General features: G+C 48.8%; 1 protein-coding gene across 14 annotated transcripts in view; it reads left to right on the top strand.

Annotated features, from left to right (window-relative positions):
• ARHGEF9 (Cdc42 guanine nucleotide exchange factor 9) overlaps positions 1-23954 on the top strand; it is a 184793-nt gene that overhangs the window by 47965 nt on the left and 112874 nt on the right. Inside the window, exon 1 of one of the 14 annotated variants that reach the window (XM_083797088.1) lies at positions 17754-18737. The exons of 9 other annotated variants lie outside the window; for them this stretch is intronic. Coding sequence is in view for 2 of the 5 variants with exons in the window: in XM_083797097.1 (XP_083653223.1) it covers positions 18698-18727 (30 nt within the window). In the remaining 3 variants the exon portion in view is untranslated. Of the gene's footprint in view, positions 1-17753; positions 18738-23954 lie in introns of those variants that run through there. 4 more of the 14 variants (XM_083797077.1, XM_083797090.1, XM_083797097.1 and 1 more) reach the window with 4 other exon arrangements.

The following is a 23954-nucleotide window of genomic DNA, read 5'->3' as shown; positions in this document are numbered from 1 at the left end:
GGTTTGGCTAATGGGTTATTTTTTGTTGTAGCTCTGTAACGGATAGGAAGAACCGACAAAATATTAGAAACCAGACAGAGGTAATGATTAAGGTATGTGCACACTCTTTCCCTGGTCTGTTCCTGTATCCACATGAATACCCTCAGTCCTGTGTTCATTAGAAAATAAATATCAATCTCCCAAAGGGAAGGCTGAACCATGGTTTAGACTGCACTAGCTGACATTTACCATTCACACTGTGTTGGTTAGTCATGTAAGTCATCCGATTAGAGAGCGTGCTCTTGTGACATGGGCTGAAGGCTTTGGCACGGAGTTAGGAGGCTGGGGACTTGCTGCTGGCTGCTTGGGCAGGGCAGAGGTAACCCCGTCACCCCGCTGCACCGCACCTTCAGTACTGCTGCTGCGGACTTCCCTGTGCCGTCAGATCCCCTGAGATCAGTGGCTGAAAGTTTTCTGCAGAAGTAGAAAGAAAGTGGGATTGCTTGCTTGTCACGGAGCTGCAGCACCTCAGTGCTTGCGGAGAAGAAAGAAGGGTTCTTCACTGCCATCTGAAGTGAGTGGGTTCTTCGCTCAGGTGTTCGGAGCACCACTGGAGAGCTGATGTCAGAACTAGAGCATCGTCTCGAAGAGAGGTCAGAGCCTTTGTCCTTCTGTCATCCCGGCATTGTCAGTAGTGATCTTTGGGATTGCTGGGCAGTGCTCAGGCTGTAGAAAGTTGCTGAGCCCCAACAACAGGTGCCTTGGGTGTGTTAAAGCGGTGGTTTCCCAGCTGTGCTCCATGTGCTGCACTGAACGGGCCTGTAAAGAATAACTGGGAAACGTGAGTCTAATAACCAGCAGGTAAATTCATCCCTGAGTGATCTGTTACCCCCTGCTGTTCTCCCTGGCAACTTGTTAGTGCTCTGCAAGGTCGTTCGGCTGGGTACCACGGGGTTAGGTCCTGTAAGAGACCTGTCTGCTCAGGCATGGCCATTCTGGAGCCTTAGAGGTCTGGACAAAATTAACTGAGCAGCTGCACTGCTCTGGCAACGTTGAGCTTTGGGAAGGTTTTCAGCAGGCTCAGGACAGAGACAACTCCAGCACCTTTTCTGGGGGCGGTGGATGAAGTGCTTAGGTGACCGCAGGGGTCTGTTCAGACTGAGAGGGTCTGGATATGAGATCAGTGTCTGAACTAATATTCTTTGCAACTGTATCAGAAGAGGAAGAGAACAAAAAGGGACGTGGCTGCCCAGGAAAAGCAAAAACGATTCAAGCATCTCAGGGCATTTGAAAGGAACTGGCTTCTCTTTTCTGACAGCCTTCTTTTAGCACGTACTGGACACATCGGTTTCTGGTATCTGAGCTATCTGAATACTCAAGTTGCCGTGGATAATGCAAACTTATGTAGAAAAGCAAAAATGCAAAAACAACCCCTCTGTGCCAGCAGCTCTCAGTCTGACATCCGTCTCTAGCTGACACTTTGTTTGGATCCTAGGCAGGGTTGCAAAGGGAGGGAGGAGGGCTGGTGAAGCCTGGTTTGTGCTGAGCAGGAATTATGAAAGCTCAGGGGAACTGCAGCCTTTCAGAGCTTAAAATACACTCTGATAAATAATAATAATAATAAAAAAATCATTGGGGAGCTCTCCCTGAGCAAAAACCAGTCCCCACTGTCACCTCTGTTTTGCTTGTTCCCTCTCCCGTCCCTGCAGATGCTGTGGCTGCAAGGTCTTTGATGTGCAGATGTGGTGACGCACGTTTTGGTCCCTAAGAAGAGCCTGGGTAGTTCTGGAATCGCCTGAATATTCAGGGCTCCAGGTTGTGCAGTGCTGCAAAGGCACAGGGAGGAGAGGGCACCGGGGGGCGTTGCAGCAGGCAGGAGGATTTGGGCTTGTGTTTTTGAGGCAAAGCAGCAAATTGTCATTGGAGGAACCCCTCTAGGTTGGTCCCTGGCTGCTCTCGCAGTCCTCTGGGTCTCCAGTTGCAATACTTCTTCCCAGGGTCTAGAAGAAAGGACTTTTAGTGGTGTTTTATCCCGTCCCTGCTGCAGGTGTTTTATCCCATCCCTGTTTTATCCCGGGCTGAGTCAGTCCTCACTGCCTACCCCCAAACCGTAACATCAAAAGGACAAATTGCATCTTTTTTTTGAACAGAAGTAAAAGGAGCATATGTGTTGTGGGCTCTCTTTTAAAACTGTCCCTTGGGCTGGAGCTGTTGTGTTGAGTTTGGCTCGTGTCTCTCAGCCCCTGCTCCTCTGCCTCCGTTTTCACTCGTGTTGGCGTGTGCAGACTGCTGCTGCTTGACACCAAGGAGGTGAAGACGGGCATTTGATCAGTCTGTGACTTTTGGGTGGTCTGTGTCTTCAGCTGGGCTTCAAAACCCTTCAAACCTTGAGGTCTGCACACAGATTTGAGTGCTGGCAGACATCTGCTGGAAACATCCAGTGCTGATGAAAGGCTTGAGCAACCAAACTGAGATCTCAGTTTTAAAGCAAAGAGTTACTGAGGATCTGGGGTTTAGCTTGAGGGCCGTTTGTATCTATTAAAAGTATTAGTCAGAGAAAAGAGCCTGGGCTAGGTGTGATAATGTGGTATCTTGCGCTGGAACGTGAACTCATTTTTTTATTGCAAATCTGGCTGTAGAAGTGTAAGATGCCAGAATCTGTGATCCTTAGCAATGCCTCTTGTCTGAGCCCATTGTTCCCAAAGGCGCAGCCAGTGGCATGGGCTGTGCAAATGCTCCTTGCCCAGATCGCAAGGAGCAGGTGGCTCGTCCAAGAAACTCCAAGGTACAGCCCAAGGGAGCTTCCTGTGCTGCTCAGCGCTGCCCGTGTGAACCGCTGGTTGCTCATCCACCTCTCGCCAGCTCAGCAGCACGGAGCTGGGTTTACGTTACATTTGTGGCTAGTGGTAATTTATAACCTGCTTTCTCTCTTCTGGCAGCATGCTTTTGCTTCTGATTTGGAAATTATGCTAATAATATTTCAGGTAATTTAAAGGATCCATGTGTGAGTATGTGCCTGGTGAGGATGTACGGTGGGTAGTTTCCCACACCAAGGGCCCTTGTGAAAGCTGGACACTTCCTTTGCCTTCAGAACAGGCTTCTAACCCCGAAATAGCAGCAAGCTGGTAGCTTGGCTTCTCCCTGGTTATTAGCAGCAGATGCTGCTAATAGATGCAGAGGGCTGTCTGGAGGAGCAGTGTGTGCGCAGGGCACCGAGATGCCTTGGTGTTTGCTGATCCGGAACATCCTGTCATCCCAGGACCAGATTTACACGGTCCTTGCGGGATTTCCAGGCCTGCTCCCACTGCAAGGTAAATACGGCAGTGACAACCCGCTATTTACTCTCGGCTGTCCAAATCGGTGAGGAAAAATTACGTCTCAAAAAGCTGTTTTATTCTGTAATAGCTATTAGCTTTTGTATCTGTGGGGGCAGACTTCCCTGTCTGCATGTGGTAATTATGCCGAAATTGGGGCAGGAGCCGGCTTTTGAGTTTCGGGGCTCATCTGGGAAGATGTGCGTGCTGCCGTTACCCAATTGTGCTGTGTGCAGAAGGAAAAAAGAGCAAAGCCAAATGTCCGTTCACGTGACAAAGCTGCCTTTCCCCAAATGGCAAGGTCGGTCTGCCATAACCTCCTTGCTCTTTTTAGGCCCGATGGCAGGACTGCATCCCATAGCTGAGGTTACTAAATAAACTGATGCCAAGGCACTGAAAGCTGCCCCTGTGATTGTTGGTATGTTTTTGGAAGGTGGTATCCCCATTCTGCTCTGGGCTGTTGCCTTCCTCAGTCACTCTTGGGGCCGTTTTGCTGAGGACCTTCAGAAATTCTCCGCTATGTGTCAGTCACTTGCTGGCAGTGCTGCCAGCGCTTGTTTCATCAGTTTCTTCGTGCTGTGTGGGCGAACACAGACCTTCCCTCCTGACACCCTGCATGTGTGGGGTAGGACAGAGCGTGTCTGCCTTCGGGCTGGGTTACGGAGTCTGCCCTGGCCCCAGAGGCACAGCACCCAGAGGCCGTCGTGGCGCAGGTATTTAGGGTCTGGGTCTGTTTGTGGGATCCATCCATGCCTTCTGAGCGAGAAGCAAGTTGCACCGCTAAAAGGCTACAGGACACGGGGTTCCCTGGCATCTTCCCATAGCCCTGTTGCTGGCTAGATGTTTTTCCTTACTGACTGCCCCGCGCTGTTAACCCTGTCCAGAACTCCTGTTCCTGCAAACAGCAATTCTTCATCCGCTCTCATGTGGTTCCTGGAAAACTTCTTTGTGTCCACTGGTCTTTTTTTTTTTTTCCATTTCCTCCAGCTCCCTATTTTTTTTTAGCATAGAGCAAAACAAAAGGCCCTACTAAATTCCTGTAATTACAGTCACCCAAGCAGGCACATTCATGATAGGCTGAATAAGGCGGCAACATGTCAAGCTTTTGTTTCGGAGGGGTGGGGGGAAAAAGTCCTTTGGTACTTCAGTACAGTTTATGACTGTTTCTGTGTATAATTTGCAAGCCATTAAAACCAGGCCTGGTGGAGGCCCAAAAAGGCAGAATGCAGTTGTGAAAATGGAAACAAATTATGTGGTTCCCCACTGTTACCCAACCCACTGAAAGCAAGACATCCAGGAGGAATTTTAACTCAGGGCTTTTGATGCTCTAACTTAGTTTTAGCAGGGCTTTAGCAAGGAAGGAATGCACCTACCTCACTTCCATTTGTTGCAGGTAAGGTGTTCGTCGCCTGGCCAGGGTGGCCAAAGGGTGAGCATTTAACCCTCAGGCGGTTTATCACTTAAAAAATGAGAGGCAAATATTTTCTTTGAAAGAGATTGGGAATATCATTGCACAGAAGGGATGAAATTCGTTTGGTCCTGGGGAAACCACGCGTGGCAAGCACACCCTGGCTGCACAGAGGTGAGGCTGGAGGTCGGGATCCCACACCAGAGGTGGGTCAAAGCCCCCCCCATCCCTTTGATAGTGCTTCCCCATCGGTGTGTTCAGTTCTCTGAAGCACTTTTCAAGGGAATGCAAAGTGTATCACATTACGGTTCGCCCTCTGGGCGCGCTGTGGTGTATGCTCCTCAATACAGCGGGCAGGAAGAGCTGCTCGAGCTGCCCAGAGGTTCTTCCTTCCTTATCGCCTTACGTATATTTGTGGTCAGCTGTAGCAGATGGGCATTTAATCCTGTCCCCCTGACAGCTGGGTGTCACAGAGCTGACCCAAGTGTTTTATCCAGGTCTTCCATCAAGTGACAACAAAAGGCAGAAGCTCCTGGGGATAACAACAGACAGGCTGGAGGAATAAAACCTCTTCTACGGCTGCTGCAGACAGTCTATTTTATCACCTTTGTTCTCGTTTTAGCCACGTAACTATTCCTGGAAGAGCTAATATTAGGTCCCCCCTGACTATTTCTAAGAAGCTGGAAAAACAAAAATCCAATTGAATGTCCTCATTTCCAGGTGAAATGATGATGGCTCTGCTCGCTTGGCTCTGAAAACCCCGATGCGCCCTCACATCGCCAGCCCTTGGTGCTGCGAGGCACTGGGATAGGTGCTGGTGGAAGTGACAGGGAGGGAGGGGTTAAAAAGACAAAGCAATGCCTTTAATCTTAGCAACGGGCTGTTTGGAGATACTTTCCCTGCCTTCCCTGGGCATGACGCAGGTAGTCATGGAATACATTGCTTCATTTTGCTCCTTGTGGAGCCAGGAGGACCGCAGCATCCAACAGGACGTCTCCCTGCTGGTGCCCTACTGTTTGTTCATCATTACTAGCCCAGAAGTGATGGAGCGGTGTGCTCCCAGGCCCATGCTGAACAGTTTTGTTCAGGGCTGCTTGAATATTTGCCATGGAGATTGCGGGTTTTGGTCAGAAAACTGGGTTTGCAGCTGATTTGTGTGGTGTTTGCTGTCTTGTTTTTACCTCCTTTCTGAGGGTGAGGGCTCAAATAAGAAATCAGAAGAAATTAAGGCTCTGAACTATAATAAGAATCTCTGCTGAAACACAGATTTCAGGTTTTAGATGAAACTGAAAAGTTCCTTCAGAAAGCTTGTTTAAAAAAAAGAAAAAGTTTTTGCTTTTTTTTTTTAAAAAAAAAAACACAACAAAAACCGAAAAACCAACCCTATACAACCAGAGCCTACTTTAATATCTGCAAGCATTTTGTGCAGAAGCCACAATTTTCTGATCAGCTCCATGATGGCTACGGTACATTGTGCACTTGAGTGTTCCTTACTTCGGGCTTAATGCATTGTGCGGCGTTTCTGGGGGCTGTCAGATAATGGCTGCCTGCAACAACGAGCTCCGTGTCAGGGAAAGAGAAAGTGAGCATTGTATATAATTCTTGTAAATGAGTGTAAAATGATTCGAGGTCTTATAAGATTCAGCATTAAGAATATTACAATAAAAGTGAATATTTAAGAGCCACTAGAGCTCGCTTGATCTGTTTTACGTAGGCTTGAAGTCAATGGGAACAGGGAGCGCCTGGTGTATTGCGGGAGTTGGCCCCATCCAGGATGGGGACCAGAGCTGTTATTAGATGTTAAAAATAACACTGAAATGCAAGAAATTGGAGAAGAAAAAGAAAAAACTTGGGGGGTGGGGCTCGTAATGAGCCATTTTCTCTTTTAATGCAGTTTTCATATCCACCAGGGCCAAAATGGGTACTGGGAGGTTTATGTAGCATTGGAAAATGGAGCCTGGGTATCAAGTAAAGAAATGAGAGTGTGAACTCTGAATGGAACAACAGCTGGCAGACCAGCAAGGTGGAGGAGATACACTGCAGTGCCTAATATGTCACATCCAGGCTTGCTATTCTGGACGTGATGCATACAGGGCAAGAAGTGCTCATTCTGTTTTTTGGTTTTGTGGAGTTAATTGATTTTTGTGGAGTTAATTGATTTCTGAAAGAGGTTTCCCATTGTTTTCCTTTAAAACCCCAAAGTTAGAGGGGAAAATCTAGATTACTACTGGGGACTTTGGAGAAAAGAGAAGACTCCTGATGAATGATCACTAAATGCTAAATCCCTCCTGAAAATGTGACTTTTCTGTTGCTGAGGTTCTCGGCAAAATGGTTTTCTGGTTTCCAGCTGGAACTGTAGGCATCAAAGTAAATCACTGACAGAGACATTCTCTAATGAGCAACAGTTTTGGAAATCCTTGCTGAAAACCAGTTTTTATTTCTTGGTTTCTAGTAAAGTTTTGCTTGCTCAGAAAAATGGGGAAGTGGTTTGGAGGAAATGTAACCAAATAAAGCTGGGTATTGGTTAGAGCTGAGGTGCACTGAGAACATGGTAAAGAACTACCTGCTTTATTTTGAGTTGGAAAGGTTAACTCACTCTCTCCTCTTTGGATTAAACAAAATTTATCTCTTTGTAGAAGGTAACTTTTGGGTTTTGTCTAGGATGAAGTCATGTCAGTTGGTCATGGGCAATGTGGTGGAAAGACTTTATGACAGTGTTCTGCCCCTGCTGGTGAGGGCAAATAGGTTGTCATTTGTGGAGGGAATAGAGGGAAATCAAAGTTATTCCATGTGCTTCATCCAGGAAAGGCTCAAGCACCCCTTGTGTCGCTGGGGGTAGCTTTATCGAAGCGAAACAAGGCTCTGCCAGCGGTGGCACGGGACCTTCACTGAGACTGCAGTGTTTCTGCACAGTTGCAGCTAGCTTGGTTGTGCTCACACGTATGGATGTTACAGGCCCCTGTATGAATGTTTGTCCTTCGGAGATGCAGAGGAAGCCCTCCCCATTCTTCTTGTTTGTGAATCGTATGGGATCAGCGTGCTCTTAACAGAGCAGTTTCCAGGAGGCTGAATCGACTGCTCTTTATGGCAGAGCTGACATCTGAGCATCGTTATCCACTGAAGGTACCAGCATTAAGTATTTATGTGCCCAAAATTGCGCATCGGTCGTGCTTACCCAGACACAAAGTGGGATAATGGCAGAGCTCTGAGTTTATTAATAGAACCCAGCAGCCAACATACGGCTGCACAGTGGAAGCCGAGTAAAACATAAGCCACACGTTTCTTTTTAAGAATATGTGTTTCATATCTTTTCACGCTACACAAAAATACTTTTGTGATGCTTTTGCAGTTAGGTTGCTGTCCCCAAAAGGTTATTTTTATGTTTTTACAGCACAGCTAGATTAAGAAAAATGTTGTTTTATAAGCAATCCTGTACACTTTAAATCTACCCCCTTCCAAAAATAAAATAAAATACCCCAGCTAGATCCAGGTGGTAAATTGCAAGAAGACTCCTTTGTTCAGTGTACTCAAGAGGAGTTTTCTGGCTTCATTTGTATCCGCTGGTACCTTGGTTTGCTCTGTGGTGTACACTTCATGCATTCCAAACGCCGTTATAGGTCCCATCTGGCTGAGAGGTTAAGCAAGCAAGGGCCACACGCCCAGCATTTATTTTAGCATTGCACCTTTGATTCTGTCTCATTTTTCACAGCTGAGATTCTGAAAACTCTCAGTGGTTGTCTTCAGCCACATCAGTCAGTGCTTGATGTGTTTCCAGAAGGAGTAGATTTGGGGAGCAATTTGAAAAGATGATCTTGCAGTCTTACCTGGCTTATGCGAGTAATCTTGCCTACTTCTTTCTTGAGGAACTTTATATTCCTCTTTATTTTGTGTAAATCTAGGGTGAAACAAAAATCTCCCGTTCCTATAGATAGAATACATGGAAATTTTCAATGGCTGCCTGTCTAACTTATTTCTCATGCCATGTTCTAAACATTGTTAAAATCCTTAGTTTACGAGAATTACGCTCTCGGAGGTGTTAGCACACTCATCCCGCCTGACAGCGTTCCTTTCTAAGAACCTGTGAAGATTAGTTTATAGCATAGATTTTTCCCGTGTTGAAGTTTATAAGGATGAAAAGCCCCATGCATAATATATCTATGGAGCTTTAGTGACAAAAATTGCTAAGCACATTATATATAAATAGCAAACTGCCTTCTTTAGGGACTGATACAGACTGCTCTTGAGATAGCTAAGTAGGCAAGTATGTAGTAAAATATTGGTATATTTAGCACTCCAGAAGGCAGTAGATGGTGTTCTGACTTCACACCACATGGGTGCTTGAAGTCTTTACCTCTGCATAATCCCTCGTACACAGCAGTGATGCTGGGGAGCATTTGGGACTGAATTATAAGCCTCACTGCCAACCAAAGAACCAAATGGCAAAGGGCAGTTTTGGAAGGCAAAGTGTGGACCTGACTCTTGAATCGGGAGTAGCTGGGAAGGCAATGCAGGAAAAGCACGGGGCAGCTTACCGGGATTTTGGCATAAACATGGTTTTTAACGTCTGCCTGCCTCGTTGGTTCTTACAGGCATCTGCTTGGGTGTATGTACTATGTTTTTTTTTAAAAAAAAAAAAGAAAGAAGAAAAGAGCAGCATGTAAATGATATGGTCATATGATGAGGCTGGTCTCGCCCTTGCCAGGCTTGTCACAGTAGTGAGAAGGGGCGAAAAGTCTCTGAGCTCTAATGGCCAGAGGGCTTGTGGGCAGCTCTATTAACCTTTCTCAGTTCAAAACAGGTGTTCCTCCAGGATATCTTTTCCTGGATGTGCAAATCTGTGCAGAGTTGAGACCTTCAACTCACCCTTTCTTCCCAGGGATGTTGGAAAGGCTCAGACATGCTTGTGATGGGCACGCAAGCCTGAGAAAACTGCAAAGAGTATTTGCAAGTGTTATCTTTGAATCAAACCCACCAGCTCTCTTGGATAGCATCCCCCACCTCTTTCTTCCTTTTTTCCCAGCTTTTTATCAGAACATTTTTGCTGTTGTTGTCAAGAATATTCATCCAGCACTCATACCCACACACATACATTTTGTGCTGAGGTAATGATGTCTGATATTGAGTGCGACTTTTTTAAGCTACAATAAATGAAATGGTAGCGTTGTATTGCAGCTGGGGAAAGGAGCTGTCGTGACCTGGTAGTGCCACGCTGCCTTCCAAGAATGCTGTCCTTCTAAACAATGCTACGTTTCTTTAAAGTGGAGGCTGTACCACTCTAGTAACCCTTACAGGATGGGTAGAGCAGCAGAAGGCTTATGTGAAAATAAGTCCCAGCACTCAAACAAATAGAGAAGCTGCGTACATAAATCTGGGAACCTCAAGTGTATTGTGGAGTTCGGTATTTTGTGATCTTTAAAACCCTTGAGCAATACTACCAGTAAGAGGAAAGCATTCAGAAACAGTTTATTGGGGAGCTTTGTGTCTCGACTTGGTTTGCGCTACTGCTGCTCTCTTTGTGCTGTCAGACCATCTCAGGGTGACTTTTTTATGCCTCGTGCTCTCCTGCAAGCATGCCGACGGTGGGAAGGTGTGAGCAGACCTGGCAGACGGACTGGATGATACGGTGAGGATAAGCACAGAGCGGCTGTTACATGTTCTTGGCTGTGGTGCATTAACAAGCACTAGTCTGATAAAGCAGAGCATTGCGGAGAAGAAAAACAAATGCGCACAGGCAAAGCACGTAGGTAAGTGGCTCTAGCACAAGAACCTGTAGGTGGCTAGTGAAGACGAGCTGAACTGTAGCTAGCAGCTCGTTGCATCCTGCTCTGCATAGCGCTGCTGGGGAGCGACTGCCGCAGAGGACGCAAAGCCTCATCCCTGTCGCAGGCTTAGTACCTGCCAGGGTGATGGCTGGCTCCCTGCAGGGTTTAGGGGATAGACACCCTGGGACAACTCCATTTTTTTTTCCTGGGATTGCAAGGTCATTTTCAATCCTCTTTATTTCCAAGCCTCCAGCCACTAGAGGGAGAGAATGTTACATATTTATGGCCTCGTGTGCATGTGGGGATATACATTTAATAAAGGAATTGCTTTTCTAAGAAAGGCTTTCCAGGCAGTACTGTAGCTGGTTTTAACCCCTTTATTTATTTGACCGTGGTTTTATAACTGCTCCTGAGATTTGACCTCTGTAGACTTCAGTTGGTTTGCGACCTAAAATTGTAAGTGCTCTGGAAGATGTTAGATGATCCTTGTCCATGTTTTACACCCTGTATTTGCTGTTGAGCATCCCTGCTGTGAAATGACTTCATGGGGAAACCTTTGGCTCCTCCTGGATCTGCCTGTCTCCTCGTGTTACTGCACACCCCGCTGCACTGATACCGCGTAACGTAGTGTGGCAATGCAGAAATGAAAGACATGGGAACAGCGGGAGGGCAATGCCCCTTCCTACTGCTTTCTTCCTGGCAAGCCAGAGACTCTTTGAGCCTATGGCCTGTTTCCTCTGCACTAATAAAAACAAACCCAAGAGGGATCTCATCTCATTTGAAATTAAAGCAGTGAGTTGGTAATTGTTGTAGGCAGATGAGTTTTAACAATTTCAAAGGACACCAGCGAGGATTGTAGGTTTAGGGAGGGGAACAGGGATGGAAGCTTTAAGAAAAGGAGTGTCAGAAAGTGAATTGTGAATGTTTTTCAAAATGAAACAAGATTAAAATGCTCCTTTGTGGATTGAGCTCGGTGGGGAAGACCTGTGGACTGTCTGTGTCAGTGAAAGGCTGATGAGGGGACTGTGAGACTTGAAGGGATCTTGGAAAGTAGCCTATGATGACAGCGTGTGGTTCTGTTTATCAGGTGAATTTCCATTCCTTTGCAGATGGCAGGTGGGGAAGAAATCCCTTTGCCTTTCTTTGATTTAACTTCTGTGGGCGATTCAGGGCAGTGCTTTCTTGGGAGAGAAACTTAATGGTGCTGCAGCAGCCTGAAGTATCGAAGGAGAGCGCCTCTGTGTAATTTTCCCAACTCTGAAAGTCAATAGTTAATAGAAGGACTGAGCAAAGAGGTTTCCTTCTGCTGATTGGAGCTGCAGATGATGCTCCAGCACAAGAAGTTCTCTGGGTGATGTTGGGGCTGGTCCCAGCTGCTCCTTTCCCTGCCTGTTTTGCTTGCCCAGCTGCTCCCTGCTGGCGCAGCTGATGGCAGGCACGAGAAAACAAAGGGAAGAGTGTGGGGAGGCACTAGAAACCTTGAGACCGACCTGACCCAGGTCCATTAGAAATGTAGGCATGTAAGTACCACAAACGCACACCATGGTAGAGATAAAGCTCAAAACTCTCCTTGTTGTCCTGGCTGTTGCTGGGCAGCCCGTACTTGTAGGGCTGGGGTCTGGCTGCTCCGGGAGCCCTCCCTTTGCTCCTCTCTGCGCACCTTGCTTGGGTAAGGGTCTCTCCCCGAGCACTTGAAACTCAGACCAACTGAAGCCATCAAAACGTGGCTGTGATCTGAGTGGCTTAAAGCCTTCGTCTGGGGCCGCAGGTCGCAGCTTGCGTTAAATAATTGAGCTAGAGGAACAATGAGTGAATGCGAAAGGATCCTCCACGTTACTCTGTGCATTTTGATGAACTGTGGCCATAACCTTATAAACATGACCTGCTCATTAAGCCTTCACCTGCCTGATGGCGATGTGAGGACTTGGAGACCAATCTACTTGCCTTCTGCAATAGCTTTGTTTATTGAGAGCCGAGCTGTAAAATTGATATTCAAGCCGTACTCCCCTGGAGGCCAGCAGAGCTCTGTGCTGTGCCCGGATCGTACCCAACCATCTCACCGCCGTGGTTTCTGCTGCTGCAGAAAAAGGGGGAAAAGCTGTTCGTCCCAGGGGTTAGTATATATCTGTGGGTGTAGGACCAGGCTGGGATGCGTTCTCTGAAATCACCCAGCTCCAGTGGGATCCCCATGGGGTTTGGGTGAGGGGGGCAGACAGGAGCTCGGTGTGATGTGGGACCAGGGAGGGCTGTGCACACTCGGGGCAGGAGGCATGGCCATGCCATGGGTGCTGGACGCTTGTCCCTGGGTCCTGCCATGGGCGTGAGGAAGGAGCAGGGTATGTGGCTTCCTTAGTCCCTTCGGGCCTTGAAGGTCATGGCTGGGGGAGATAGGGCACCGGTTCCCTGTAGATCTTCTTGTGAATTGTAATGCTAAGCTCTTGTTTGCTTTAAAAAAAAAAAACCTTTTTTTGGCTGCGGATTTTTCTCTATGTACACAAACTAAATGAATTTATATACGTGCATTGTGCTACTTGTAAAGCCCTTTCTTTTTCAAATTTAGTTTTATTCCTTTTTTTAATCTCCATAGGATTTTCCCTGAATAAGCAGAAGTAGGGCAGTGCTGGTAACAGATGGACATAAAGAAGACTTGGATGCTGGAGAGACTTTTAACGGGCTTGGGGATCTGAACCGGGGTGCTTTCCTCTTCACTCTGAGTTTAATTTGACTGCAGGTTATTAATTTTCACCTCCGAAGCAGAGACCTTAGCGACAGAGTGCGGGCCTTGGAAACAGGCTGCCACGGTTTAATTAAAGCAGGTGTGGGAGTTTTAAAAATGCCACTGTTGGAAAAAGTTGAAAGATATTAGCAAATCAAATGGGCTGAGGCATGAGTCGTCTTGTCAGTCAGACGGGGGTGAGGAGGGAACGGGAATAGTAAACAAGATGCTTGGCACGGGACCGCGTCGGCTGGAGCATCTGCGACTGGGAAGGGGGATCCCGGCCTCTGGGCTGCGTGGTTCACTCAAAAAAAAACCATTTCCTTTATTTTATGTATTTATTTTTAACAGGTTTCCAAACCATGGTTTTTCACTATGGCTTTTGTAAGAGCTATAGGTTGGTTTTGTCCTGTCCAAACCAGAAGCTTTTTGGCGCTAAAATCAAGCAAAAAGTCCTCTGGGGAGAGCGTCCGGACGGCGTGGCCGTGCCCATTTGGTCATTTACCTCCTTTGCCATAGGAGTACCCTGTGTGGAGCTAGACTGGAATCTGTTTGCACTGTGACTGCTAAATATAATGTACCAAATAACAGTACCAAACATAAATTAGAAATAACTCTAGTTTGTGCCAAGTATATAGCAAATATATATATATATGTATATGCTATATATATACTTATGCATATAGCATATATATAGCACATATAGTATGTTTCACACGTAGTGGTCTGAACTGGAGAAGTGGCTTCAGAGCAGAGAAATACTACCAAGCTTGGGCTCCCCTGTCCATCCATGCCTCTGTTTCAATACATAACCTTGGGCAAGTCAGGGGAGCTCCTTGTGCACCTGGTTTGCAGCTGCAGTGGGGAGATGAAAATCTTTTTCTTTTTTCTCTGGTGAACAGCAAGATCCTGATCAATTACATCAGAGCAAATCATTTTCCTGCCCTTGTTCAAGTCCTTTAATTTATGACTAAAACTGTCTTTGTGTCAGAGTTGGTTCAGGAGGACGCGTATCTGGGGCTTCTGCGTATGTCATCTCCTATTAAAGAACAAACAATCTACCTTGTAATGTACCACAAATAATAATACTTTGCAAGAGCCTGAAGCACTGCGTTATTGCTCTGCTAATCTGAGAAGCACTGGGCCATTATGAAAGTATTCCATAGGGTTTGTGGCGTGTTTTTTTTTTTTCCCTGAAGGAAGATACTTATTTCATAGCTGTGCAGTGTGGCTGATTGGTTTATAAAGCCATGCTGGCTAATTCCTAGTAGAGGTTAGACAAAATCCCCTCCCTTCTCATTAATTAACCTGTAGGGTTTGGTGCCTTTTCTTTGCAGTTCAGTAGAGACAATGGCTGCGAGAACATATTTGTGCTCTCTGATAGGTAATGAAGAACATCTGCCCGCCGCAGCGATGCAATAACCACTGAGGAAGGGCTCTCCACAGAGCACTGCCAGGCTCCCCCCGATGGAGGCAATTCAGGGCAGGCATCGCCATGGGGAGCTGCTGGCTGGGGGACCGGGGGATGTGCTCCCGTGCCTGCAGCGAGCATTGCAGGGGAGAAGAGGGGTCAAAAGACAGCAGGGGAAATCCCCTCGTAAAGGCAGGAGCCGGGGAAGGAGAGGAGCATCTCTGAAGAAGTTTCCATACCCAGAGAGCAGTTCATAGCGGTATTCTTACGGTGTGGTTAAAGAAAGGCAGCCTTGAACGATCCAGAGGGGATTTTGGCAGCGAGAGGGCATAGTGAAGAAAAGAGATTAGAGGCAGGTGAAATCCTGTGATGCTGCTGTCCTTCCTTCACTGCTCTTGCGGGCTGCAAGGAAATTATCACCCAGTTTGGGATCCCCATCCGTCTCAAGCTGGGGACCTGGACCCGGAGCTGCCCTGTGGTACTGCAGCGTAGCAGTAAATGGGGAGGGAGGGCAGGGCGAGTGGCTGCACGTGTCGGGTCGGGCAGCAGAGTGCCGTGGGGACGCCGTTGAAGTTTTTTGTGTGTTGGTTGCATGGCTCCAAGTGTATGAGATGAGGTACAGGGCCAGAGATTTCTTTTTGCCTTTTCAGCAGCGTGACGTGATAGTTAGCATCCTTCTGCTTGTACCCGTTTGCTTTGCTTTTGAATCAGTCTCTCCAGCTGCAAGTAATTAAGAGAAAAAAGTTGCACACGGAAAAGTGGCATTAATCTAATAATTACAGTACTTACATCAGCCACAACTGCTACCGCAGAGCGGTTTCCAGGTAAACCTTGTCCATGCCTTCACAGCTCTGCTCACCTGAGATTCAACGTGTTATGGACTGGTTCTGTAGGGACAGAGACTTCTGGGGTCTGTGGCAGCTAAAATGCGACCAGACCACAGTTCTTCTGAGAACGAATGGGACATTGTGTTATTAACGAGAAACGTCTGCGTTCTTACGGGGTTTGTCTGCTGGAACAATCCCCAAGACAAACCGAGGACCTGCTCTGCTCCTCAAAATGTTTCAAGCAGTACTGAACTACTCATTCTCGTTGGTAGCAGAAATGATGTTTTTGTGGGCTAAATCATGGGGAAGGAACCAGTGCACAAACTTCCAGTGCCCAAATACTGCGCACTGGGGGTTGCCTCTGTTTCCCCTCAGCGGTACGGGTTTTATAACCAGCGCAGTGTCCGCAGCACTACTGCGTGGTGCTGTGCGTGACTCCAGCTCCAGTGCCTCGTTTGAAACACGAAATCTCCGCTGTGTGCTGGCGGGGCTGCCTGCAGCGTGGTCATGTTGGAGCATCCCTGCTCGAATGCCTGGCAGAGGAGCCAAGATGTGAGGCCTTTTCCCCAAATTTTCCCAAAGGGCAGGTTTCTTCCCCTGCTGCGGGGTTGCAGGGAAGCTGGCGGGTGGCTCTTCCTGTACCTGTGGGTCCTCTGGGGTGGGTCCCCTGCCTGCAGTCTGGCCGTTTTATGGAGATGGAGGCAACAAGGGTGTGTTTGCTTGGCGGAGGAAGTGCAGGTGGGTTCTTGGAGGTTTTTGTGCGGCAGAGAATCGCTGCCCAGCTGGTCTGGGCAAGGTTGGATTTGTGTGCAGACGGATGCCGATTCAGGGATTCGGCTAATCTCTGCTTCTTGCTGCCTCTTGTCACCTTCATAGGGATGGAGAATTAACCTGGCAACCTTCGGTTTACTTCCCAAATCTGCTTAGCATAACCAAGGGATAGGAAGTGAAGCAGAGGAATATTAGCCTTATTGATGGGCCTAATCAACAGCTGACAGCGGGAGGAGAGAAAGCGGTGGGATTTCTGCGTGTGTGCAACAAGCCTCAACACAACTCGACCTCCCCCACATCCACTTCACCAATTAGAGCGACACGATGGGATGTGCCAGACAAGTGCTCCCTCCGTTCGCACTGCCAGGGTTCAGATGGGTGTCCCTTTGACTGAAGTCAGTGGAGTGACCGGTACGCTTCGGTGTGGTCTTAAGGTGATCTCGTGCTTAGGAGGGTCCTGTGTTATTCATGTGTATGCTTGACAGTACTGCAGGTCTCTCTTTTGGTATTTCCTTGTAGGAAAAGCATTTACCCTTCAATGACAGGTAACCCGATCATTGCTTTTATTTTCAGTCCAGTTTCTGGAGGAAACATTGCCCATGCATTCGGGACATGTCTGTCCGTCAGTTCTTCCATCCCAGCTCTCCCCACCCCCTATAGCTTTTGAATCGTTGGCGAAATTGCAGTGGATCAGAATGACATCCCAAATAGGTGATGTATCTCAGGGTTTTGTGAAAACCAGGGCTGCACAACGATGTGGCCATCGCTGTATTATTCAGCAGGGAATTGGACGTCCCTTCCAGGAAGATTTCAGAGATGGGATTTTTCAGACTAGAGCCCTCCTTTGTATAAATAATTTACCCGGATTTTCTGTTACTTAACGTAGGCAGAATTCTGGAGTTTGGGCATCTCTAAGTGTTTGCCTCCTGACTCTTTCTTTTGTCAGCCGTCTCCGGGAATAATGACGGCTGTCAGTGTCTGTATGAAAGGTGATGGGATGTGGCTTGATGTAACTGGAGCAGGCTACGTGGGGCCCAAGTGACACAGAGATGCTGGGCAGCATCCCTTTGCTCTTGCCTGTGCTTTTGTTCCGGCATACTTAAATAAATAAATGAAGACACCTAGGCTCTGGTCCCTCGTACATCCCGCTGACTGGCGCAGGGCTAGCAGAAAGTGGCAGTCACGTGGAGCTGCGTGTTGTTCCCTGACTCAAAATCTTCAGCTGCAGGAAAAATGTTGACTCCTCTAGAGGTCAGGACCGGGAGATTCAAATGCCCTTCTGCCCTTGAGGCAGGAGTGCACGGTAAAAACAACACAACACACCATAACCCTTCAAACAACCCTAAATCCTCTGCGGATGTGATGGAGGAGGTTGCAGCTTCCCTACACGTTTTGCTCTGTCCTGCGCGTGGATCCAGGGTACCCAGGGCAGGAACCCACGTAGTCTCCGTGACTTTATCTGCCCTCCCATGCCTCTGGGGCTAGTTGCAGACTTCTCAGGTGCTGGAGAGATGCTGGGACGGCTTCATGGCACTCAGGTGGGTGTCAGCCCTCGTGATGCTCTGCTCCTTCCCAGGGCTGTCGGGCAAGGGGCTGCGGCCACAGCGCAGCAGCCTCTTTGCATGGCCTTGGCCAACCCTTTTTGATCTCTGTGTGTCCTCTGCAATATGGGGAGGGTGATGCTGATGTGAATGTCCTGTCTGGAAGAACCGGGAGGATTCGGTCCTGCTTCAGCCGGCAGTGCCAGTCCAACGCACCACCGCCGCCTCTTCCAGGCAGCGCCAGACAGACCGATCTCGGCTCCCCGGCTCGGTGGGCGGCTGTGCTGGCGACAAACACTTCCACGAGCGTCTTTTCTTTCCCAACAGCACGGGGGGCTGTCGTTCCCTCGCTCTGACCGAAAAGTCAGGAAAAAGTGATGGGAGTAGGCAGCGGGGATTAAAACCGGGAGGTTTTAACCCAGGTGCCAGAAGCGGAGAGCCCTTCACCAGGCTGCGAGGTTTTGCTCCGGTGGGAAGGGACTTGCCCTGCACATGGAGCAGAGCGAGAGCTCGCTGCCCTTGGGATGCCAGCAAAGCCCCCAGCCCCTTGCTGGGCACGGGGACACGCGGGCTCTGTGGGTCTGGGACCCCGTAGCAGCAGCAGGAGGAGGGCAGGGCACCGGGCGGCGCGGGGACCCTCGCGAAGTTCTTGCGGGGGCCCTTCCCCTCCCTGCCCTCCCCTCCTGCGGAGTTGCAAAGCACGGCAAGGCAGCAAAAAGGACGGCCCCCTCCCCTCAAATCCCTCGGTCTGTGACTGAAAGAAATAACTACGAGCCCAGGTAGTGAGGAGGCTGCTAATAACGTGCTCCCGACAGGCACGGGATTGCCAGGCTGAGGGATGGCTGACTGAAGGCTTCAGGCTAGGGTGGGGGTGGGGGGCTTCTTTTTTTTTTTCCTGCCAGCTCTCGCCAGGCAGTAGGGATTTTTTTTTTCCCCTCCCTGATAATAAGGACATCATCAGAAGCAAGATGCAGTGGCTAAGGGATGGATCAGGAATGGTGAGTTCAGGTAGCTACGTCTTTCTCTTTTCCTCTCATTGCAGTACTTTGAAGGGGAAATAAGCCGCCGTCCTATCTCCCGACTCCTCCTTTACTCCCTGTCCTTGAAACCATTGATCCCCCCGTAGCCATTTTATGGACTCGGTGGTACCAAACAGCCGAGCAGAAGACGGGATGAGAAGGGAGGAAGGAGGGTGTGCGTTCGCCGGGGCGTGGGAGGGGGGGAGAGGCGCTCGGCAGGGGCTGGGGAGGTGGGTTTCGGCAGGGTGGGTCGGGGGCTCGCCGGGGGAAAGCAGAGGGTTTGCCAGCGCGTGGGTGCGGTGCGAGAGCCAGGGAGAGGACTGAGAGGAGAGGAGCACCGGCCCGGGGATGCCGGCTGGCTGCCGCCGCTGGGACCTGTCAGCTCTGCCCCTTCTGCGGATGATGAGTTGCGGCGCGGGGGGAGGCTGGGTGCTGCCGCGCCGGAGCATCCCTGCCTGGCTCGCGTCGGACTGCCAAGCGCTTCTCCGGAGGGATGAGGCTTGGGGAAAGCAGTTCAAGCAGTGACAGAGGGGAAAAAAAAGACGTTGCCGCTTTGCAGATGTCCTCGCTGTGCCTCGAGTACGGCCCCCAGGGGCTGTATCTGCCAGGAGGGGAACTGGGGCGATTCCCCGCCTTGGCGAGGGTCTCCTCATTCAGAAACTTCCCTGCAAAGAGATGCGGCTGTTACTGAGGTCCTCCTCCCGTCCTCGTACTGCTCGGCTTTGCAGCAGCATTTCCCCTGCTTCCCGTTCCCTGCGCTGGGCTGGCTTTTGTGGGATTTTGTTGTTTTGTTGCGTCCTTCCCTGGGTGCTCGCTGCCCTCGGGGAGCCGCAGGACACCCCACTGGGCTCGTCCCATGGCCACTGGTGGCATTGGCCCTGCTGGTGTCACCCAGCTCCGTCAGGGGCACCCGGTGGCTGCTGCTGGCAGCAGGGATGGTTTTGGAGCCAGCACAGCAATCCCTGCTGGGTCTCTCCTGCTGCCCATCCTCCGCCAGCTCCGTGAGCCCCCTGCGGCTCGCTCCTGCCCTCCATCCCCTCCGAGGCACTTAGAGAGGAGCCCAACGCTTCGTGCTCCTGATGCCAGCACTGGAAGCGTAGTGTGGGGGTGCTGACAGCAGCCTGCGGCAGCCAGCAAATTTGTTAGGGTCCTATTTAAGGCTTGTCTGGCACCCAGCAGGAGTTGGGGGTTTTGCTGCCTGCTCCCACCCTGCAGGCACCCAGGCTTTTTGTTCCATGCGCCTCCCCACATGCGTGCCAGCCTAGCACTTTTCCCCTCTTCGCCGGTGTCCAAGCAACACAAATCGCCTTTCACCCATTTGCTGATTTACATTTTCAGAGATTACCACGCTGAAAGAAAAGTGGTGGTGGAAAAGCTGGCTGGGGCTCTTTCATCCTTTTCCCTTTCCCCCTGGGTGACTGCTGAGCTCTGGCGGAGAGGGGAGGGGATGTGGTGCGGGGCCAGCGCGTTCCTGAGCGACACAGCACCGCACTTGACACTTTCTTGCCCTCTTTATCTTTCGAGCTTCCTTTCTTGTTGATGGCAATAAGGAAGACCTTGTTATTTTGTTCTGATTAGACTAATCTTTGCCTTCTCTTAGACAGAAATTGTAGTGGTTGCTGAATAGCCTGTAATTTAAATTTATTTTTTTTGGAGGGGGGGCAGTCAAACGCTGGTGATTGATTTTGAAGCAGGTTCTGCCCAGGAATTTCCCAATGCTGCTCCATCTAATAAGGGAAAAATGAAAGAGAGGGCTGTGGCTTCTGCATTTTGTGTGCCAGTTTTACAACCTCAGCAGTATTTGAAGATTCTCCGTGTATCTCTTTATCATCTGAAATTAAGGTAAAAAAACGGACCACAAAGCAGAGAAAAGGATCGCAGCACGTGAGGTGAATCCAGTGGAGATCTCTGCAGCAGCTTCTGAGCGGGGAGCCTGCTCGCTGCGGCCCAGGGGGTGCAGGGGGCAAGGAGCCTGGCTGCGCTGCAAAGCCAGGGTCCTGCTGTGACGTTTGGTCCATCCAAACTCTGCTCTCTTTTTTTGCAAGGCAAGGATGACTGGACCAGGTGTCCTGGCCACATGCCAGCGCAGGCAGTTCCATACCGTCAATGCCAGATTTTGCTTGCTGTTACCGTTGGTGAGTTCCTCTGATTTTTAGAGCACTTTTTGTTGGATTGTATTGGTGTGCTCTGCTAAACAAATGAGTCGTCCCACACTAGAAGTAGCTGCATCTCACCGAGTCAGTGTGAGTGTTATCATCTCAGTCTCCTGGCTAAAACGGGCTATAGAAATGCGGAGTGGTTTACTCCTGTTGCTCCCCAGCGAAGGTCAGCCGGCCCGCTCGCACACACTAGGCTGCCTACCGTATGGCAGGGAGCCTTACCCTTCCATCGAGAGAACACTGGGCCAATTTTCTTGAGCACCGAGCCTCTGAATATGGTTTTTTTGATTGTCTTTTCCCCCTTTGTTATTTTATGTACATCTCTTAAAGAACAGCAATAGACGTTTATTTTGGATAGCACCCCTGGACTGTGTTCTGCTCGGGCACGTTGGTCTGAACGTAGATTTTAGACTGCTCTGCACTGCACTGTGTTGCTGAAAGGGCTGCTTTCTGTCACTCAGCCCTGCTTGGGTTAAAGAATCGGACCCACTCTGTTAGTCATCTATAAGAAGCATGTCACTATATTTTACAAGTGATAGTACCTTTTGTTCTCATGGCAGGTGGTTCTTTATTTCTAAATTAGCCCCTTAAACCTAGCTATTATTCCATAATATTAAGCTGTCGGGGCTTCTTTTTTTCTCCTTTGCATGTGCTGCTTTCCGTTTTTTAAACAATTAATCTTTTGCCAATTATGCTAGCATCCCATGAGGGTATTTTACATGCTTCATTGGCACTAAGTTGCTAAACTCTGCTAGTATCTGTTTTTAACCCTGAAAGATGAAACTAATTGTCATTGGTAGTGATGAGAATAAATCTACACATCTGATCAGCATTGCAAGTGCGGTGATTCTTTGGGTAGGTCTGCACAGAGAATATTGATCCGGCATGATAATGAAACGAGTTGGTTTAAATCACGCCATAACACAGCCTTTTATGGAATAGTGTTTTTTAATCTGATAAGGACAGAGCTTTTTTTCCCCAAGCCTTCGTATTTAATAAAGGAAAAACAAGCTTGCCTCTTCGTTTTTACTTCCACACATACAGTCTAAATCTGTACTTAATGTTGTGCCTGTGAAAGTCAAAGTGAGTGCAGCCATTAGCTTCAATACGTAGAGTCCCAGTCTTTTCTTTTTCAGCCACGTACAGACATATTTTTACAGTGCATGTTGGTCAAACATTTAAAATCAATTTGTTGTTGAAATTTTACATCGCTGTCAGAAGCAGAAAGTAAGCTATTGTAAATCACCACAACGTTGAAAAAGATTTCAGTGAATAAAAGTGCCAAGTGCGGGAAGCCATGACGATGTCCATGAACAGGGCAGGTCAGCAGGCAGGAAACTTCCTTCCATTTTTCCTTGCTGATTCTTCTTCACTTGCCAGTCTGCAAATCAAAGCAGATTTAAAGTAGAAAGACTCTTTGCATTCCGTAATCCTGAAAAGCTCAGTGTGAAGCTGGGAGAAGAGAAGGGCAAGAAAGCAGTTTGGGTTGGGTTTTCATTTTCGAAAATGTGGATAAGCAAATGCAGTGGGGAGGGGGAAGCCAGGCTGGCATGGGATGGGGAAAGGGTCTTTCCATGTCCAGGCACTGGCAAAGAGTGGGACCTGGGAGGCCCAGAGCACCCTGCACTCCCCCAGCGGTGTAGGGGAGCTGTCTGGTTGGTCATCGCCGTACTCTGCAGCCTGAGCAAGGGGGGCCGTTCCTGCAAGAGTGGCTTTTGGAAAGTTTTGTCCCACTCATCCTGGCATCTGTTGTCATCGAAGGTTGGTATTTGGGCTGCGAGAGCTCTGCACGCACTGCAGAACTTTGCGCGTGCTGCAGTGTCATATAGCTCCCAAAGGCTTATGTCCGTGCTACCAAGTGCATTTCTCTGGGGGATTTTTTCTCTCCTATGTGGTTTCTGTTCTGTTTCCCATTTCACTTCCAGTTCTGGGCTTCTACAATCTGTCTGTGAAGCCCCCCACTGGCATTGCTGTAAGAGTGTGCAGTAAATGTCCAGGTTAAGAAGGAGTAGATGTTACAGGAAATAAAGCTATTTGGATAAATACCAGATACATGCTGGTGATTGCCCTTGTGTCAGTCCCAGGGCTGGTGAGGAGAAGGCCTGGCTCTAGTACCATGAGCAACCCATGGCTCCGTGCCCTGCTTCCTACCTGCTGGGTAACAGGCGTGACGATAACTTCTCTGCCTCCTGGGATATCTCCACGATTCATCGGGGATATCTGGAAAACCCTTCGAGACCATTGCTTGGAGGGTACCATAGAAATACAAAACTGTATTTTGTATAGCGTCGAGCAGGATGCACTCACTGCAAAGCCAAAAGTCCCTCTCTCCCTCCTGCTTCGAGGTTTCGGTGTTGGAGCACAGCACACCTGGTAAAACCCAGCGGGTTTTTAACTGCTGAGAACCCGATTTCCTTGTGTACGGGCAGAGAGTTTTTTCTTTTTTTAAAGGCTTCTTGAAAAATCTCTGAAATGCTTCAAGCTAACATCTTAATGTATTTATGACATTAGCTGCTTCTGCTCCAGAACGGTTGCTCTGAATCTCTTTGAGCCGGGCTGTTATTTTGAACATGACTAATTCCCTGAGTGACTAAGCTCTTAGATAATAGGAAAAATTCATCAAGTTATCTCAGTCTCCAGTAGTTCCTATTGTTATGAAAAGGCATCTTATCAAGAAATAAATAAATAACGCTTCCTGTTATGTAACGTGGGCAGGGAAGGAGGAATATTGCTGGAGGATGGCAGAAGTGTCGTACCTGGGAGTAGTTCCAGGCTGTGAAATCCCTAATGCCTGTTCCAGTGAGCCGGTGTGCGTGCGGAGCCTGGCTGTTGCTCCGGAGCTCTGGTTATCTCTCCCTGAACCCCCAGGGTTGGGTTTGTATGCAGAAGTGCTTTCTGTTCAGCTGGGATCCCAGCTTCTCTCTCCCCACGTCTGCCATGCTACAGGATTCCTTGGGTTTAACCCAAGATAACGTTGGGCATGTGCTAAATCACACTGCACCTTCACTACCATCGTTTTTTCTCTTTTAATGCTGATATTATGGATG

The sequence above is a fragment of the Anser anser genome (genome assembly GCF_964211835.1).
Source record: "Anser anser genome assembly, chromosome: 13".
In the NCBI taxonomy this organism is placed as follows: domain Eukaryota; kingdom Metazoa; phylum Chordata; class Aves; order Anseriformes; family Anatidae; genus Anser; species Anser anser.
Note: the sequence above shows the minus strand (reverse complement) of the source record. Positions and strands in the feature narration are given on the sequence as shown.